We start from the raw sequence: 20,050 nt of genomic DNA, 5'->3' as shown, positions 1-20,050 counted from the left end.
TATGAGTATTTGTACCGTTGTTACGTTACGTTACTGGGTCGGGGTGTATTACAGTTCCCCTCGCTGGGTTGGTAGTGAATGGCACATTGTTTCGCTCTATCCAAAATAAATACCCGAGACAGAGACATTGTGTAAAACAATGTTAATCCCGTTACTTTGTTGGTCCATGTTCGGGTAGTAAAAGGGTTGGGCTTGGAGAAAAAAAATTTAAACTTAAAAACAAAATGGATGTAAAATTTTAAAGATACCTTAAAAAAAATTTCCGGTAGAACACTCGTGCTGATAACGTGTTGTGAGAAATAGAAGAGAAGTTATGCAAATATATCAGAGAGTATTGTATTGCATTGATGTGAAAACTGATTTCTTACATCGGTATTTATAGGCAAAAGTATACTGTTTTTAACATTACATTTTCAACAATTTCTGCGCGGACGAAAAACTTTCCTAACATGCAGTAAATGCATGGCATGACATTCACTATGCATGAACAGTGAAATTTTCCAATTCACTGTTTCTCAACAAACATTTTTTTTTTTTAGGGGAAACAAAGACAACATAGTGTAGAAGGTGAGCAAACAAACGAAATATAGAAAGAAATATCATTCGAAATTCAGAAAAAAAGGGTCTATCTTTATCTTCTCTTCCACATTTCCACTCTCATGGCGTCTACAAGCACCACTCTCAGCACCTCAAAACTTCCAATTTATTCCAAAATCAATGACACCTTCAAAAACCCTTCTACTTCTTCTTCCATCTCCTTTTGTAAGCTCTTTTTCTCTCTCTCTATCTCCTATTTTTTGCTATGTTTTTTGCTTTATGAAATTGTGTCTGAATTGTTTATTATTGGTTCCTCTGTTGAAAGTTTGATTATTATGTGAATTGGCTTGCAATTAAATTGGTATTCTTAAATGTTTTGATAGAATGGGAATTACATCATGATTGATTTTAGGATTTTATTGGAATTTTTAGGGTTTCTTTAGCTCATAATTGTAGTATCTTGCTTTAATTGGCAGTTTTTATTTGCTAAATAATACAATAATAGTTTGAAAGATTATATCTTTTACTGGGAGTATCAAGTTTCTTGATACAAATTTGTTTGATGGGTATTCTTTATTTTCCTTGTCTGGTTTTTTCCTTAGACCAAAATAGGCAGCTGATGATATATAAGGATTTTATGACCAATTCAGTTATCCAACTTGTAGTGATATTCTCAGTTGATTCTTTTGGCAGCTAAGTGCTAACCTGTATACCAATTTAATAGGGTAATACAATCGTTCTTGAAGTTATCGCGCTGATATTTCTGTAAGATGTGCTTACATAATCGTTTGTAAATTGTGAATTCGACGAAGAATAATATTGAAACAAATATGATTTCAATCAGGAGGGGGAAAGAAAGTTCTTTGTGTTTGTATTTGATGCTCTAAATGATCTCTTCTAGATGCAAACTGGCTGGTCCATTTCCAATCATATTATTCTCTGGCTTATTTGCTATTACAAGGCTTTTCTATTTCTCTGCCAATGTCGTTAAGTTTGAAAAGGCAAATATGTATTCCTACATCCTCCTACTATTACTCTCACAACAAAAGTACTCTTCAAGGAAAAATCTTTTGCTCTAACTGTCATATCTGATAGATGATGAGGATGTATAGTGATCTTGACTGATAAAGTAAATACACGAAGTAAGGATAATTTTCAAACATTGAGAGGCTTGGATCTGTCCCAAAGAAAGTTAAGTAAAACCAAAAGAATTTCTCACAACATTCAACATGATTTTTCCCTCCCTAATTTCCACTTAATATCAACAAAGTTATTCTTTTTCCCCCTTGTCCAATCTAGTAATTTCCACTAACTATCTTCCCCTCCAAGTTTCTTTTAACAACCGAATTATGCAATACCTACACTATTCTTCCCCATTAGGCCTGCTTATCATATTACCAGCTTTTGGAACGTCTACCCTGTCCTCTATGTGGATAGCAATCAGCACTGGCTACTTCCCAGTGTTGGCGACAATGATAGTACTCCCACTTGTCACGACACTTGAAAGCGAGACCTTGTTTTAGTTTACCTTACAGTTCGTCATTGATCATGAGTGAGATTCTGATTTTCACCCATGGCTTGGCTATTGAGCAATTGGATGAAGGCATTGGGCTCTCATACCATTGGCCCTGAACTGATACATTTGATAAGATGATGAAGAGATGAAAATGGTGATGATTTTATTTCTAATTTTTTGATAATCATTTAACTTTTGTATGGTTTAGGATCTCAGTCAATAAGAAATCGGCTCATTACAGATATGCGTAACAGACCCCCTTATATAACAAGCTTGTACGAGCAAAAAGAAAAATCATGGCACTTGCTGTGTCTTGATTGGTTAGATCACATATGACATGTGGGCCTAGACTACCTTTTAAGTCCTTCAATTTAGGGTTCAGTAGTGTCCGAAAACAACAGCATTTAGTATTGGTTCTGGATTCTCCCCTTTTTTAGCATGTGGATAGTTAAATTAAATCTGTCCCATCAGTGGGACTTTTCCAATTACATCAAATGCATCAATTATAAACATGATTGTCAAAGTTTAGTGAGGAAATATACTTATGTATTTGTTATTTCATCTCTGCATCAATTTGGATCCATTCATGTGCTATAGAGCCTCTATGTTCGAAACCTCAACAGTATATAGTTAGAATTTTTTTAATAGAAATTGAGTCGGGGATGTTTAGTTTGCACTTCTCTGGTTGCAGAATTGCAGTGGTCTGAATTGTGGTTGGAAGCTGGAGTTGGACGGGACTGAATGTTGTGAATTATGGGGCAACTTTGTTTGACTGTTATTTGATGTTATCTAGTGTACGGAAAATGTTCTTGATATTATCATTGCAGTTTAAGTGTAGATTACACGGCTACATGTATGTCTTAAAATTGTATGCACCTTTTAGTGCCTTATTGTTTGTGTACTTCAATTGTTTCCATAAATCTTTACAGGTAAGTTAAACCATCTGGCTAATTCTATTGGTCGTCCATGCTTGATGTGGACAAATAGTAAGCCTGGGAGGAGCTCCAGATCAGTACGTATATATGCTTTATTTGGAGGGAAGAAGGACAACGATAAGGGTGATGACTCATCGTCAAAAGTGAGCTTCGTTTCGCCTTTCTGATGTTATTATTAATGTCCATGTATTTGCAAGTATTTGTGCTTTGTAACTATTGTCATGCAAATGTGCATCAAAAATCTGTGCCGTCCTTATAGGCCTGTAATCAATTCATGGACTCATGTGTGAGATTATCTTGTATTTAAGTGGCTCCTGTCTTACCATGTGTCTATCTTTCTGTTTTGGTCAAAGATTTTCGTGCATTTACAAAAATCATTGAATTTTCTAATTTATTCACCGCAATCATGTCTCTAGTATTTTCGTGTTATCAAAGATTGAACAATGAAAATGGATGGCGAGTGCCTGATCGAATTGGTCGGGCCATGTAGGAACAAGTTTCGTGCAATTAGGATAGAATTTATGTATGTAAAAATATGTTACTTGGACTCGGGTACTCTTGTGGTACCACGGGTGTGTGCTCAAGTGTCCAACTCAACTATTATATATAAGAATCTTCCATGATTTTGGCCCAAATCAAGTTTGAAAGTGTCCAGATCCATGTCGGAGCATTGAGGATTCATCATGGGAATTTGAGGTAAGATGATGAGTCCGAGTAACATAGATGTGAATTAGGATTTTTCCATGGACGTGTGGCGTACTGGTCTTTTGCATGCAATTCGTTTATGTCTTTTTGAGCTACTAAACTTGTTAGATTGATATAGGCTGGAATACTTGGTAACATGCAAAATCTGTACGAGACAGTCAAGAAGGCTCAAATGGTAGTCCAGGTCGAAGCAGTAAAAGTGCAAAAAGAGCTGGCTGTGTATGTGCTAATCTCTCACAGCATCTGAGTTGAACTTGTGTTTTGTCATTTGTGTAGTTTCTTGCATTATGTCAACTTTCATCATTGTTTTTGTCTTGCAGGGCGGAGTTTGATGGTTATTGTGAAGGTGAACTCATTAAGGTATGCTGTTTCTTATGAAATTTATAAGCCTCTTGACTCACAGGAAAAATGAACAAATTTAAGCAAGGAAAAACTTGATGCTTTCTTAATGTTGCTAACTTACATTCTTGTCAACATTCTTTAAATACTACTGCTTATTTGTTTTTTGTGTGGCACTACAGATTTTTGGTACTTCCAATTTGGATGATAATACACTAACGGCCCGTTTGGTAGTTGGTCATAAATGGTGGTAATGGGAATGAATTTGTGTGTAAATTTGTGAAAAATATCATTGTCCATTACCATGGTAATGCTAATTTATCCTAAAGTGTCCACTTTCCTTCTTGAATTTTCATTCCCATCCAATACCACCTTGTAGGGTGGTAATGAGTTGTAATGAAAATTGCTTCCCCTTGGAGACAAAAACACAAGTTTAAGGGTGAGATTGCTTGTCCATGGAGAAAAAATGTCTCCCCATGGAGATTTTAAGGGTGCTTCCCTAATAAAATTACACATAAAATTCTTTCCCATTACCGCAATTTATTAACGACTACCAAACGGGCCGTAAGATGCTTGTTCGTAACTTGACCTTTTTCTTCTTCTTTTATATCAGGTGACCCTCTCTGGTAATCAACAACCTGTTCGGACTGAGATTACTGAAGCTGCAATGGAACTAGGAGCTGAAGTGAGCTTTAGATGATTTGGGTTTTTTTTTTTCAACTCATCCCTATATTAATCCCTTTTTCCCATCTTGAATAATTGAATTGTTATTCATGCAGAAACTCTCGCTTTTAGTTACCGAGGCATACAAAGATGCACACCAGAAGAGCGTGCAGGTGAGACGCCATGTTTACTCTTTCAACATGACAGAGGAGGAGGGGGGGTTGAGGGGGTGGAGTTATTTCATTCTAGATTGCTGAGATGGTTGTGATTTTTTGTCAGGCAATGAAGGAAAGAATGAACAATCTAGCCCAAAGTTTAGGGATGCCGCCAGGCCTGAGTGAGGGACTCAAGTGAGGCTGAGGCTTTGCTCGAGAATTGAATTCTCAAGCGAATTTTGGTTAAATCCAAAAAGGGACTCATCTTTTGCACGAATTGAGTTGTGTAACCTCCTTGTATACATTAGACGTAAGCAATGAGTTATTCCAATTCTTTTGAAATTTTACCTAGTCAGAGTATTGAACCTAGCCTATCATTGTAGAGTAATATATGTTTGATTTGACCAATATTATACAACTGATCACTACATTGCAAGTCCTGAAGTTATCACACCCTTTGTGATTGATTTTTGCATCTTCCCATGAATGGTACTTTGTGTACCAAGATCTTTGCCATTTACTGTATCCTTACAAGAATTGGGGCTGAAATTTTGAAGTTCGAGTGTGATCGACCCAACCCGTAAACTTTTTCTTTCTTTGCACATTGCCTCTTATGCTGCAAGTGCTTCTGCTAGCAAGTAGAGTGCACCAGCATCAACTGCTACTCCATTTCAAACGACAGTGGGTAAAAATTTTGTCGACCGAAGGGTTCGAAATGGAAAAAAAAAACCTTCTGGAGAGCCCTAGTGACTTTGTATAATTGTATCCTTAAATGATGTCTAAAATCTAGTAATGGTATAGTCTACTGGTGAATATTTCCTGAGGAAAAGGAGCTACAGATTAAGTCCATATAAGAAAGTCTACACAATCTTGAATATCAGTAGAAACCAAATGCAGCAATCTGCCATGACGAATGACCTTCAAGATGTCCAAAGACATTTACGCCAAACTATCTCCAACTTCGTTCCCTTTCTGATATTATAAAGTGTTGTACAAACTCAACTTTATCAACTTTTTTATTAAAAAAAAAACAACCAACCCTCTTAATTCAGTTATTTTCAAATTACATTGTTGCACTATTTAGATGTTCTCTAAATACTAGATTATGTCAAAAAAAATTAAACAATATTTCTTACATGTTACTCCCTATATTTTTCTATCCTTATCGATCACTTGCAAACTTGATTGGTCAGGGTCTTCTTCGGCTAAGAGCAACTCAAATGGTAATCTTGTAGCTTGACTTGCCACATCATCTTTTCAAGCAACATTGCTTTTTAGCTACATAGTCTCCCAATGGTAAGCTACATCACTTTTTAGCTTGTCATTTTTCTAAAACATAGAAATAAATAAAAGTTTTCTAATGGCATATTATAATTGGATGTGTTCACTTTTATTTTTTCAAGCTACTTAGCTTGTTTGGGCTACACTTGCTTGCAAGCAGGTTTATTTTTCTTCTCTTCAGTGGTTAAGCTACAGCTAAATATTTAGCAAAAATTGCAAGCATGCCCTTATATGAAACTATTGGAGATGATCTAATGAGACCTCCTGAGCCATTGAGCTCCAATCAGGCATGAAAGCACGAATTCAACCACGAGGAATGCTAAAGTAATTGACCTTCCTTGGTCCTATCGAACCAGTATTTTCAAACCAGATAAACAATATGTAATTTATATGATGTGTCTATTTTATATAGAATTTTACACCCTATTCCCCATGAATTATTGGTATTAATTGCGCTCTTCGGAGCCCTTTTTAGTACTAATGTGTGTCTTGTAGTGTGTTTGTATTTTCAGATTGATTTTTGTAGGAATAACCATATTTTGGTGCATTTCCTAATCTTTGATATCACTACATGAGACAAGAAGTCGGGACGTTGCAAAAAATCTAGCATTTGGGCTAAAAACCTGGTAACCGCCTGACCGGGCGACATCTGCCCCGGTGGGTCGAGCGAGTTTTACTTAGCCAAGAAATCAGAAGCAAAGTCCAAGAGAAATTTGCTCTCGCGCCCGACCGGGCGAAATCCGCCCCGGTGGGTCGGGGGAACTTTACTTAGTCAATTTTTAGAAAAGTTAAGCTGCCAAGCCATTTCACTTGCGGGCCCGACCGGGCGAAATCCGCCCGGGTCGGTCGGGCGAGGCGAGGAAATTGAGTTTTGCGCTGCTGAAGGGCGCCCGGTCAGGCGCGAAGAAGGAACATCAGACCTGACGACCGCCCGGTCGGGCGGAATCCGCCCGGGCCAGTCGGGCGGAACGAATATTTGGCTGTTTTGAGCGCGTGTTGTGCCATTTTTGCGAGACATATAAATACTTATTTTCTTAGAGTTAAAAACTACGCCTTTTTATTGGAGCATACATTTTATTACTTTTTGGAGACCTTTTGCTAATACTCCATTGTTGAACATTGATTATTACGCTTTGATTCCTTCAAGTAAAGACTAAGTTTTCTTAATCTCTTCTTTCCTTCATTATTATTATGTCTTTCAATTTGTTTATTATTTGTTTTGTTAATTCAATTATGTGTGAGTAGTCTATTAATCTAGGGTTAAGTTAAACGCTAGCAATGATTAATACATGAATTCCTCCATTAATCCTAAGTTTATGTGATCAATTGTTCTTGTTTGATTGAATTGTTCTTATGCTCATTATCATACTAGGGATAGATGATTTTGATTTGACTCCATATATCTTGTTTTCAATGCGAATTGAATTGAGATGGTTTTAATTTGTTGATTCAATCAATGGTATGAATATCTCTATGGGAATAAGTGGATAGGATTACTAGGAATTTAATTGTGATGCTATGCTTAATGTCTCTTTCTTGCATGATTCCACGGGAGTAGGTTTGATTGCTTGTTTAGAGTAGTCATTGGTACTCGGGAGAAGTCTTTGGTAGTTATAGGGAGCATTACTCCTCTTGAATCGTTGATTATGTTTGTTGGGATGGAAATTATTCATGTATTGGTCATGCTAGTGGTGATGCTTAATTCTAGATGTTTTAATTAATTGATTATACCCTGTGTGTTTCTAGTAATTGTCATAGTTTAGCTTTAGTCTTAATTCAACATCCTTTCCATCATCGTTTGTCACTTGTTTAGTTAGATTGAGTCAAGATACTTAGTGTTTGATACTGTTTGTCCCTGTGGATTCGACCCTGACTTGCCTTGCTACATAGTTAGGAGGTTAGTTAGGAAATTACTTTTGTTAGGTGCGCGACACGCCTACCATTATACTATAAGCTTAGCTCTAATAATTTCGATCGGAAGACCCTCTTTTTTATCCTTAGCCTATCTCTCTAAGGGTCGCGGCTAGGTTCGGACTTCGAACCCAAGTTTTAAGAGGGGCTCAGAGAGATGCAATTTAAGCTAGAATATGCGTGTAACTAAGCCCGTTAGGTTCCAGTCTTCTTTTGGTCGAGAGTCCTAAGCCTTGGGAACAGTCCTCCCGTGTATTCGTTTGCGTACCACGTTTCGAATCGAACTCCGTCCCTAGTAACATTGGACCAGACCGTGATAAAGTTATACTTATACCACACCACCTATTTTAAGTGAAGGGATGAAGAGCCTTGGTTAAACTTCCTTCTAATGATAGTAAGTATCATATTCAAGCACACACTAATAAGATTTACAATTAGATTACAGCTCACCAAATAAATGAACAAATTGACTTCAAGCCACTTACTCACTTGGAGATAATCTGTTCAATGAAGAACTTTATAAGACCCAAATAGATGATGGTGTTATGTTGTGTGGTAAATCTAAAAGAAGTACATTGTACCATGTCCATTAGCCCGATTTTCTCACAACTTGTGTCACATATACCCTATATATATATTTCCTCCGTTCCATAATAAGTGAAACACTTCTCTAAAAAAGCTCTCACATAAAAAAAGAGAAGTGTTTCACTTATTATGGATATGGGTCATTTGATCGATTTTGGTGATGTAAACGTTGTTGCATCAATCATTTATTGTGTCTAACATATTTGGATCTAGTAATTTTCTATGTAGAACATATTAACATTCAAGTTAAGTTAATTCCATTTCGATTCAAGTCAAAATCATGTTATCTAGTTTCCGACAGATTTAAAAATCGGCGAATTACAAATAGTTAGATGTTGTGTGTCAAATTATTTTTGCAAGGTCTAATATAATAATATTAGTGGTTGTTTGGTACATACAAGAATTTAAATCCTGTGGGAAGTTACAATACATGCGAAATGAGAAGTGAATTCCCTCATGTAATTCCTAGGAATTTACAACAATTGTTTGGTTTACATCAAGCAATTTGAAATTCCCAGGGATCTTGAATGACCAAGGGGGAAGAAGGTCAATAAATTCCCACGTTTTGTGAAAATTACAACTTCCTAGAATTTTTAAATTCCTCCATTTTTCTTACTTTCTGCTAACTAAACAACTAATCAGTTTAGAAATTCATGAAAATTTCCATTGCATTTGTATGTATTTATTCCCGCATATCAAACAACCACTTACTAATATTCTGACATTTCCAATATTAGTTATGATCAACCATTGAACTCAGATGAGAAAAGAAACAAAAAACTACAACCATTTATGAAACAACCGAAACGTTCTAAAGGAAGTTGCATTTACAACACCCATATTTTTTTTTTTTAACCAAACACACAAATGACTAAAGCCTTGTGCCAATGCTTTGGGCTTCTAAAACCCATATTATTACATAGTCTTCTGGCCTTGTGCAATATTTGGGTTTTAATATGGGCTAAACTTTGGATAAATTTAAGCATCAACAACTTCAGAAGATTCAGCAGAAGCCAACTGAAGCTCTGGCTGTAAGTTATCAGATCCATCAAGTGCATTGTCTAGGCCCAATGATCTCAAGGCCAAGTGGGCTGCCTTTTGTCCAGATAGCATCATAGCTCCGAATGTGGGACCCTGCAAATTTTTTTTGGGAAGGCCACATGTTAGACATTTATCCAAGAAGAGAACATTTGATTTACACGTAAGGATCCGTTCGACGTTATTGTAAATTTTTGGTTTTTGTCTTATGAACATAAAAGTTATATGATATAAGAGATATAATAAATCTAAAATTAGTCGTACTTCACTAAATATGTCAATTCTGAAAGCTGATAACGAAAAAATTGGAAATTATTTTTTTTTTCAGATTTTTTTTTTTTGGTTTTAAAAAAGAAATAAGAGACAAAAAAACTATAAGGAGCACATTTTTCTATATTTGCCTCTTCATCTTTTGAAAGGGTACCATCTTGATTTTTGACACTTTTAATTTACTAATTCTTTATTATGGATTTTTTATTATATGTAAAAATAATATTTAAATTTTAAGTTAATGTTAGATTTATCACAATAATGCAAAGTTTAAAGATATGATTTTTTGTACAAGTTTTACTAATAAATAGATATGGTAAATGTATTACAATTTAAGAAAAATGAAGTATGCTAGTATATTTTAAGTTTCAATTGTATCTTTGTTTCAAAAGTTATTTTTTTTCCTCTGTGGTGTAGTAGTTGTATTCGATCATTACAATAAGTCAAAAACAATTATTTTCGCTAAATTTTATAATAGATAATAATTCAATTCACTATATTCATATACGATAAGTAATTATGTGATATTTTCAAGCCAACCAACCATTGATGAAATTTTTTTAAAAAATATTTCACTAGAAAAGTTACAAAAACAACTACTTCACTTTAATATTTCCTCTACATCTTTTTATTGTTGCCACTTTTCATTTTGATGAGATGTCTTTTTTTACTTTTTTAATCAAATAAATAACTCATATGATGTTAACTTCTTTTTACTAATTCACATTTCTTGGTATCTTTTTATAGCATCCTATGAAACAAACTTTATACTTGTGGTATATATGAAGAATAGATATAGTATGAAAGTTTCAAAACGCATTTTCTATCTTACGTTTATGTTTGCTTTGTGAGATCTCATCTAGATGCGCATATACCGCACACGTCAAAAAAGCTAATGGCCTCAAATCAATGATGACAACAAACTATTATTGGTCTGATTTTTCTCATAGCTATCTTAATTCAACGATTAAATTTCTAGTTCGTTCATAGGTCACAACTAATCACATGCAATTAATAAGTTGTACAAAATATTAAGCACTTTCGTAATTCATGCCTACCAAGTACCAATTACTTGTAATTTGTAGCCTTCATAAAATCGTCTCAAAAATTAATAAATTAGCTTAGTACCACATATTTCCATCTTGATTTTATATAGTTAGAAATTGCAATTAAATGAATCAAGAATGAGATACCAATAAGGTCTTAGCCTAACCTCTTAGGGCATGTTTGGTAATTGGTTATAAATAGTGGTAATATGAATGAATTTGTGAAGAAAATTATTGTTTATTTCATGGTAACGTTAATCTGTCCTATAATATCTATTTTTTTTCTTGAAAATTAGGGATGAGATTGCTTCCCCATGGATAAAAAACACAAACTTAGGGGTTGAAATTTATTTTTTATGGAGATTTTAAGGTTGCTTCCCCCGTAACCTACCCTTAAAATTCATTCTCATTACCACAATTCATTAACGACTACCAAATAGGCCGTTAGTGGTTAAGACTGAGAACATGTGGTCTAACAGGTTATAAGTTCGGATCTCCTTTCCCCATCTATAATCTCTATTACCCTAATAACCCATTCGCAACAGATTGAAATTGAATCAATTGAATGAAATAAAACATACTTTCTCTATCTTGAAATAAGTGAAACACTTCTCTCTCACATAAAATAAAATAGAACAGATCAGAAGTGTTTCACTTATTTGACGAAAAAGAAGTATAAAGTTTGAAGGGATTAGTTATTATATACCATTCGTGGAGCACCATCAATCTCAGCAACTTCCATACCAGTAACAATCATCCCAGGAACAACTTCCCTAGTCAATCTAACAATAGCATCTTCAGCAGAATTCATATCCAAAGCACTCATTCCAGGAACACTCTTTATCATCCCAATATCTTGTAACCTCTTAACACCTGTTGCACCAAAAGGTCCATCATGTCCACATGAACTCACCACAACTTTAGCCTCCATAACATTAGGATCCATACAACTCTGTGTATTATGGTTCATCGACACAAGAGCCCAATTAGTCACCACACCAGCTACACGCCCTTCCTTCACAATCAAGTCTTCGGCCGCCACAGCATTAAAGAGCTTCACATTAGGCCGAGCCAACAACTTAGACATGATGGTTGAGGTGAAAAGAGCAGCATGTTTGATTACAACGTAGTTGTCTTGCTCGTCATACTCAACACCAATCTCGTCTAAGAAGAGGTGTGCTGGTTTACGCACCACCATAGCAGAAAAGAGCTGACCACCTAGCCATGCTCCACCACCAGGGCTCACAGATTGCTCAATAATAGCAATATTAATATCAGGGTTCTTACTAAGCTCGTAAGCACAGCTTAACCCAGCTGATCCAGCACCCATTATGACCACATCTGTATCAGCGTACGTGATCATATCAGTCATGTAACGCCTGGTCATTTCCCTAGCTACAATCGACTCTCGAATCGGATCGAATTTGATGTTGCCTAGATCGTATGGTGGAGGGGATGATGTTGCTGACATTGAGATGGTTGATTTGGGTTGTTTGTATGAGAAGGATTTGTTGATGGGAGATGTTAAGGGCATGCCATAGATGGGAGAGTCTAAGAAAATTGGCTTGTTTAGTTTTGAAGTTAAGGCAGCTGATGCCATGGAAGCCATTGTTGTGGCTTTTCAAAGGTGTTTGTTTAGGGGAATAATAGAGATATGTGTGTGTGTGTGTTTTGAGGAGATGTGTATTGAGTGAAGTAAGTGGAAGGGAGTGATTGATTATATAGACTCAAAAAGTTGGTTAAGATGCAAAAATATCTCCTACTTATCTGTGATAATGTGAGATGTGTAGTGAGTCTAGTGACTAGTGAGTGTTGTATTAGAAAGTGGGATCGAGTCATTAATTATATTACCTTCGTTTTATATTATTTGTAACGATTAGACATTTTCTACTCACACTTTATATTAAATTGTTGTAAATAATATATGAAATAGAGGTGGTATTATATATACTCAAAAAATGGACGTTAATTACCACAAAAAGGTCACAAGATGCCAAAATATCTGGCACATATTTATATGTGATTTGTGTGTTTGATTAGAACCGTTAAAATTTGATATGACTCAAATTTAATATATTCAAATCTATTATGAGTTATAATTGATTGATAGCATGAAAATATTTGGGTAGATTAGTGACCTATAATTTTCCGTTTGCAAACCTATTATTAACTGATATTCAATTGAACTCGATATTTATAATTTGAGAAGCAATAAATATTTGATCTAAACTTGACTAGAACCCAACATTAGCAATCGAAAGTCCCTCCTATATATGAATTTGCACGATATGAAATTGACCAAACAAAACCGATTCAATCGGAGATCTTGGAATTGGAATAAGTTCGACAACGGATCACATTACGACCCAAGCTCGAAATAATAGGCGATCCAACCCAATTCGAAACGAACTTGAACCTCAACGTGACGCGAATCTGACTTAGATAGTATGTTGATCCATCATATCTATATAAAATCCAAGACAAATAAATATCATGCTGCCACATGTACTCTTCCCTCCCGCACACAATCAAATGAGATACTAAACAATAAAAATGTATGTTTTAAAACTCGAACCCATGAGATAGCTCATTTTTTGATATGCTAATGCACTAACCAACTAGACTATAGTGTTAGAGGCAATGAAAGTGAGTGGAAGGGAGTGATTGATTTAATGATTTTATAGAATCAAAAGGTTGGAATTTACCACAACAAAAAAGGTCCCAATATAGAAAAATATCTACTACCTAGGCCAGGTGATAGTAATGACTCAAAAAAAACGTCACAACCCACTAATGCCACTATCCCTCCCTTTAAATGTGTAGTCGATACCCACTTATGGCATCTTGTGGGTCGATGATTTTGATGGCTTGCATTTCTCGTGATTATTGATGTCTTGGATTTCTCGTGAATATTGATGTCCACTTAGCCAAGTACTACCCTTATATCAATGTCCTTTTCCCTCTATTGTTATCAACTACTTAATTTGTTATGAACTTTACCATTATAATTTGAGTTTTTTACGGGGATATATCAAGGTAATAGGATTTTTTGCAGGGATATATTTTACTAAATTTTTTTGTGATGATATATCAATCTAAATTTAAGTTTTGTTAGAAGGTACAAAAAACACTATTTGTCGGCGAGAATGTCAAATTTTCGGCCTTTGACTTGCTTAATTACTCTTTGTATAGTGTGTGATATTCAAGTGCTTTTATTACATTCATTTTCAACCAACTTCATCACTGTCACTTTGTGGCTCACTCACAAGTTCCTACCAAGTCAAAGGCCAAGAATTTGACTTTTTTTCCGAAAATCATGCTTTTGGTACCTTTAACAAAACTTAAATTTAAGTTGGTATATCTCCACCAAAAAAAAAAACAAAAAAATTAGTGATGTATATCCCCCACAAAATGCCCTATTACCCTGGTATATCCTCGCAAATGTTCAATTATGAAATCAACTCCATATTTATTTGGACTCTTTATATTCACTAACTTTTTTTACTCTTAGATTACAAAATTAATGTCGCGGAGTTAAAAAAACGGTTAAACCGCACCATACCGTTTTGCGCGGTTCCATTTGGACTAATTTGGACAAAAGTGCGATGCGCTTTGGGTTGGAAAAATATAAAACCATATATTTGCAGTTTGAATTGAATTACATCTCAAACCGCACCAACCCAAACCACCAACACCCCTACTTGCATTTCATTTAAAATTTAGGAGTGGAAATTCTCAATTTCATATATACGATTCTAAATCCACTTTTAGTGTTTGGCAACTACTAATATCAATAATCTGAGTTTGTCTTCACAATTTCGAATCATGAACAATCAAAATTCACAGAACCATTAAATTTGTCATGTGGAGGTACAACAAAAACACTAATTTTTACTTCATTATTCAAGCAATACATCAAACACTAGTTTCCCATTTGCTCTTTCACAACATGAAGGAGCATCAAAATTCCACATTTCCATATTCAATTCAGAGAATAAAAAAGGAGCTAACTTCTACAATCGTCTAATAGACTAACAGTTACATAGATACTAGCTAAGATCAGCCTCTCCTCCCACTTACCATTACCAGCAGATATAAACAAGAGTTTTGTTTATTTATCAGGTTTGAGGACTGATAGTAAATATGGCGACTCGACGAGTGCCATTTGCCCCTTGGAAACATCTATGCACAAATGTGGTGCTGGTCTAACAAGCATACTACTCAGTCCTCGCCGCTGGAATTGAAACATGAGGTTCCTATAGAGGTTTGCAAGGAGCACAACAGTAGAGTAAGTAAAATATAGACTATATATGTAGACATAGATATTTATAGTATACAATTATTCATGGGTACACACACGAGAGAGGGGTTCCCATGACAACCGCCCTAAGGTGTAAACCACCCTTATAGTGCGAACCTTACAGCCATTGAATCATGTACATTTAGGGTCGAGATCCTATATATACATATATATAGATAGATCAGATTAAACATTATGCAAGACCGAAGAAAAGATGACCCGGTTGGAGGAAAGGTCGAATGCTACAAACTCAACAAGGAAATTACGCACTTCTCCAAATAACTTATATCGGACTTATCAAGAGGACTTACCAACAAAAGGCATGATACTTGACTTTCTATGTCGAGAAACAATGAGCGTACACAAATAAGGAGAATTCAAGCAATAAAAGGATGCAATATTTTTACACGGTTGGCCTTAGCCTACATTCACATATGAGCAAAACAAAATTCCATTATTTGCATAATCTAAAGCAGTTTAAGTTTGAATGCAATCGAATTGTAAACCCTCCCTACTGAACAATATGCACCATGTCAAATACTGGTGTACAGCATACACCCCCCCCCCCCCCCAAAAAAAAAAAAAACACTAAACAAACAAGAAGTGACTGCAGAAAACTCTCTTCTACCATACTGTCTCGTATGGTCGACACTCGACAACACCAATACATAATTTACGAGATTTTCCCCAACAAAGAGCAATTACAAGCCATGGAGCCATATCTATAGCATCCCATATGTTAGTCCAACATTCTCCTAAGACCTAAGAATATATGATAATCTCCTTTTAAGTACTTGTTCCATCAAAAATTATTTGTATCTTTGTTTTACATGCTAAAACTCCGACCATTAATTGAAGGAAAGTCCACTAGATTAGATATGTTAAGATGTTAGAATGCTTTCCTTTAGTAGCTGCATGCCACTCAAGTAATCTGTCTTTTGAATCAAAAGACAAATCCAGTTAGAAATTTCCACAGCAGGACCTTTATACCAGTAATCTATGTTACTCCGACACGGATACAGGTGTCGTATTCAAATAGGGATCGGAGGATCCGACACTCTACTCCAAAAGCATGGCCGATACGGGGATACGGTCAAAAGAGTGTCTTGACCAGTTTTTTATACACTGGTATCGTATGTGTCAACTGTCAAAAAAGAAAAAAAATGCACACCTTTTTTCCTTAAAAAAAAAATTGTAAAATTTTTAAAAAGTAGGTAGAATTTCAAATTTTACCTTGAAGAATAGCAGACATTTATTTTTCATGTTGGTTTAAAAAGCAAGAGTAAATGAGGGTCATGTTCCAATACACATTAGTTCCAATAAACACTAGTTCCAATAGTCAACTGTCAATGCAGACATTTAATAAGTATTTATTTTGCTTTTATTTGTTTTGTTTTTCTTTATAACATTTCAAGCTTTTAGTAATATTTGTTTTTTTTTTCAGAACAACCATTTCCCACGTTTTGAACTCCCACCCTTTCACTTCTTCTCTTTATTCTCTTCTTCTCTTCTGATTGGGTGATTTCGACACTTTTTCGATACCCGACTCGGACACTTCTTTCAGGCGTGTGTCGTGTCGAGTAAACACGCAACACCCAAGGTGAATGACTAACCTGAGGCTTATACCTAAAAATATGAAATATATATTGTTACATAACTTACATTCATATGGAAAAATTGTCAAAATATCTGTTAAAAAAATATTAATGATCATCAATCGACCTTGGAAAACAAAAGGCAGTATATTCAAATGGTGGAGGTATAAGGGTATTGACTATTGATTCCCAAGTTACCAACTAATATTGGTAAAAAAAATATTAATGAAATGATAACTCAAATTATCAAAAAAAAAAAATATTGGTTAAAAATACATTCATGAACCAGTCCGTGATTTAATTCCATCATTCCCAATATTTTCCAACTAAAAACTACGCCTCTGAAGTCTGAATCCTAAATTCTGATTTATATAATAGAATGCAGATATCTAGAGGAAAATTCCACATAGAGCAAGAAGAATATAATCTATGGTATGAATAATTTCAGCTAATCAATTAAACAGATATTTCTAATGCTACGCCGATATTTGGAAATTATTAGCAATCAAAAAGCTGCCTGTAAGCAATTTTATACATGAAAAGATAACTGAAGCCAACAATTGCATTGTGCATAGTAAATTACCAACACTGCAACTTGAAAAAAAAAAAACCAGCAATTCAGCACCAAAATGAAACTTGTGCATGAACTATGAAGGCAGGCTTCCTTGTTCCAAGATTAATTAGTTTGCTACTGCTACTGCTACTAGTTTTCAGAGAATACATCAACCCAACTAATGCGCAACGGCACAACCTATCATCCAGACCTCAGGCTCTGTGTGCTTGATCAGTTTGCTCAATAATACATGACTATCTCCCCCTGTCAACTATACTTATGGCCCGTTTGGTAGTTGGTCATAAATGGTGGTAATGGGAATGAATTTGTGTGTAAATTTGTGAAAAATATCATTGTCCATTACCATGGTAATGTTAATTTATCCTAAAGTGTCCACTTTCCTTCTTGAATTTTCATTCCCATCCAATACCACTTTGTAGGGTGGTAATGAGTGGTAATGAAAATTGCTTCCCCTTAGAGACAAAAACACTAGTTTAGGGGTGAGATTGCTTGTCCATGGAGAAAAAATGCCTCCCCATGAAGATTTTAAAGGTGCTTCCCTAATAAAATTACACTTAAAATTCATTCCCATTACCGTAATTTATTAACGACTACCAAACGGGCCGTTAGAGTACACATAACAAAGTTGTAGCCATTAAAACAGGCCAGTATGAGTATGTTTAGAAGAAACATAAATTCTGTCAAACAAACCAGCCTAGTAAGTAGTAACAGAGGCAACTCACTTGGTTCAACTTGTATTATGGAATAGCTGTGTAATGCAATAATACAGGCTTCTCTACAGATGATATGATTGAGAAATGTTTATCATCTATCTGTATCTCCACAAATCATCTCTAGCCCCCTTCAGGCTTCATATCCAATAGAGCATAATATCTAGCCTTAAAGAGAAATTCAGACCAACCATAACCATAACCATAACCATACCAAGCAGAAGAATTACCATTACCGTTATCCTCTCTCACATTTACTGAACTACTAACATTCGAAAACAAAGTAAATCAGAATTCAAAATCCCATAACATTAGAATTAAGTAGAACAACAAACCAACAAACTATATTAAAGAGGAAACAAAAAGCTATACTCTATAGTAGTAGTATATTGATATTGGTAATTGTAAATATTCAACCCAACATCATGTTCAATATCATCAGATCTAATCAGAAAAACAACAACAAACCACAGAAATAACAAAATAAGATAAGCACTAATGCACTAGTATTGTACAACAAAACCCGACATCTTCTTTGATTAGCACAATAAAGTATGCCGGAAAACCGCTATTCCACGTTCCAGAAGAAGCATGGGAAAAGCAGAGTGGATCAGGAAGTGAGGTAGAAGACGGGGTGAAGGGCGAAATAGAGGAAAGTGAAGGCGACACAAGAGATGGAGAGGAACAAAAGGCCGTAGAGGAAGCGGAGACCCATTGAGAAATTGAGAATTGGGGTTTGGTTGAATTGATTTGGAATGAGGTGTTTTGGTTGGATCTGAGAAACAAGGAGAAGAAGTGACGACTGACGACTGGGGGAAGGAGTTTGTGTCAGAACTAGAATGAGCCACGCCCACGATGATAGTCATAGGAGGATAAAGATATTGTATTCATGGTCCCGCTTCCCTAAATAAAGGCTGGATTTGGAGTAACATTTAAGAAACAAGGAATACCAAAATACTTCAGAGTGTGTTTTCTTCAACTTATTGACCCTAAATTTATTGAACCTTATCTGAACTGAACTTATTTAATCTGAACTGAATTTATTGGAACTTATTAAACATGATTGAACATGATTGAAACTTGTTGACCTTATTGAACTTATTAGACCTTATTGGACCTGATTGAAACTTATTAGATCTTATTGAACCTGATTGAAACTTATTTGACCTTATTGACTCTCGAATCGGATCGAATTTGATGTTGCCTAGATCGTATGGTGGAGGGGATGATGTTGCTAACATTGAGATGGTTGATTTGGGTTGTTTGTATGAGAAGGATTTGTTGATGGGAGAGGTTAAGGGCATGCCATAGATTGGAGAGTATAAGAAAATTGGCTTGTTTAGTTTTGAAGTTAAGGCAGCTGATGCCATGGAAGCCATTGTTGTAGCTTTTCAAAGGGTGTTTGTTTAGGATTCACCATACCCGGTAAAATTATCGGACCCTTGATTAAAACTTTGCGCATAATTCCCAAATTCAACTTTCTGAATATTACAACTCTTAACATAAGACTTAAAAACATCATCACCAACATTAGACTGATCTCTATAACTACTAAAACTCTCAATACCAGCATTTCCACCATTAGCATAACTATTAAACTTATTCTCAGGTACATACATTACCATTAAAACCATACGATGTAAAACTATCATTCCCACTATTACCTGTCTGTGAATACCCAGAAAAAGTTGATCCAACAACATTTGTGTTCTCTCCATATCTATTAAAACCGTTCATCAATCCATTACCATTCTTTCCATAGTTTCCGAATCCTTGATCGCCAGCATTTGCTTCATTTGAATAAGACTTAAATGAATTAACCCGACCATTCGCCTCGTCTAAGTACGAGGTGAACTGTAAGCCTGGAACATTGACATTATCAACATACGA

At 35.3% G+C, this 20,050-nt stretch overlaps 2 protein-coding genes across 2 annotated transcripts; one reads left to right on the top strand and one right to left on the bottom strand.

The window, feature by feature from the left end:
- Positions 1 to 565: 565 nt before the first annotated feature.
- Positions 566 to 5,286, top strand: LOC104887773 (hypothetical protein). Its single transcript, XM_010672511.4, has 7 exons — positions 566 to 762; positions 2,983 to 3,131; positions 3,812 to 3,912; positions 4,014 to 4,053; positions 4,646 to 4,717; positions 4,812 to 4,868; positions 4,975 to 5,286. The coding sequence occupies exons 1-7, from the start codon at positions 660 to 662 to the stop codon at positions 5,047 to 5,049; spliced, it is 597 nt and encodes a 198-aa protein (XP_010670813.2). The 5' UTR covers positions 566 to 659; the 3' UTR covers positions 5,050 to 5,286.
- Positions 5,287 to 9,322: 4,036 nt separating this feature from the next.
- On the bottom strand, positions 9,323 to 12,682 carry LOC104887775 (thiamine thiazole synthase, chloroplastic). Its single transcript, XM_010672515.4, has 2 exons — positions 11,688 to 12,682; positions 9,323 to 9,761 (listed from the first exon to the last, which is right to left on the bottom strand). Exons 1-2 carry the CDS (start codon positions 12,588 to 12,590, stop codon positions 9,606 to 9,608), a joined length of 1,059 nt encoding a protein of 352 aa, XP_010670817.1. The 5' UTR covers positions 12,591 to 12,682; the 3' UTR covers positions 9,323 to 9,605.
- Between the last annotated feature and the right edge of the window lie 7,368 nt (positions 12,683 to 20,050).

The sequence above is a fragment of the Beta vulgaris genome, chromosome 2 (genome assembly GCF_026745355.1).
Source record: "Beta vulgaris subsp. vulgaris cultivar EL10 chromosome 2, EL10.2, whole genome shotgun sequence".
NCBI lineage: Eukaryota > Viridiplantae > Streptophyta > Magnoliopsida > Caryophyllales > Amaranthaceae > Beta > Beta vulgaris.
Note: the sequence above shows the minus strand (reverse complement) of the source record. Positions and strands in the feature narration are given on the sequence as shown.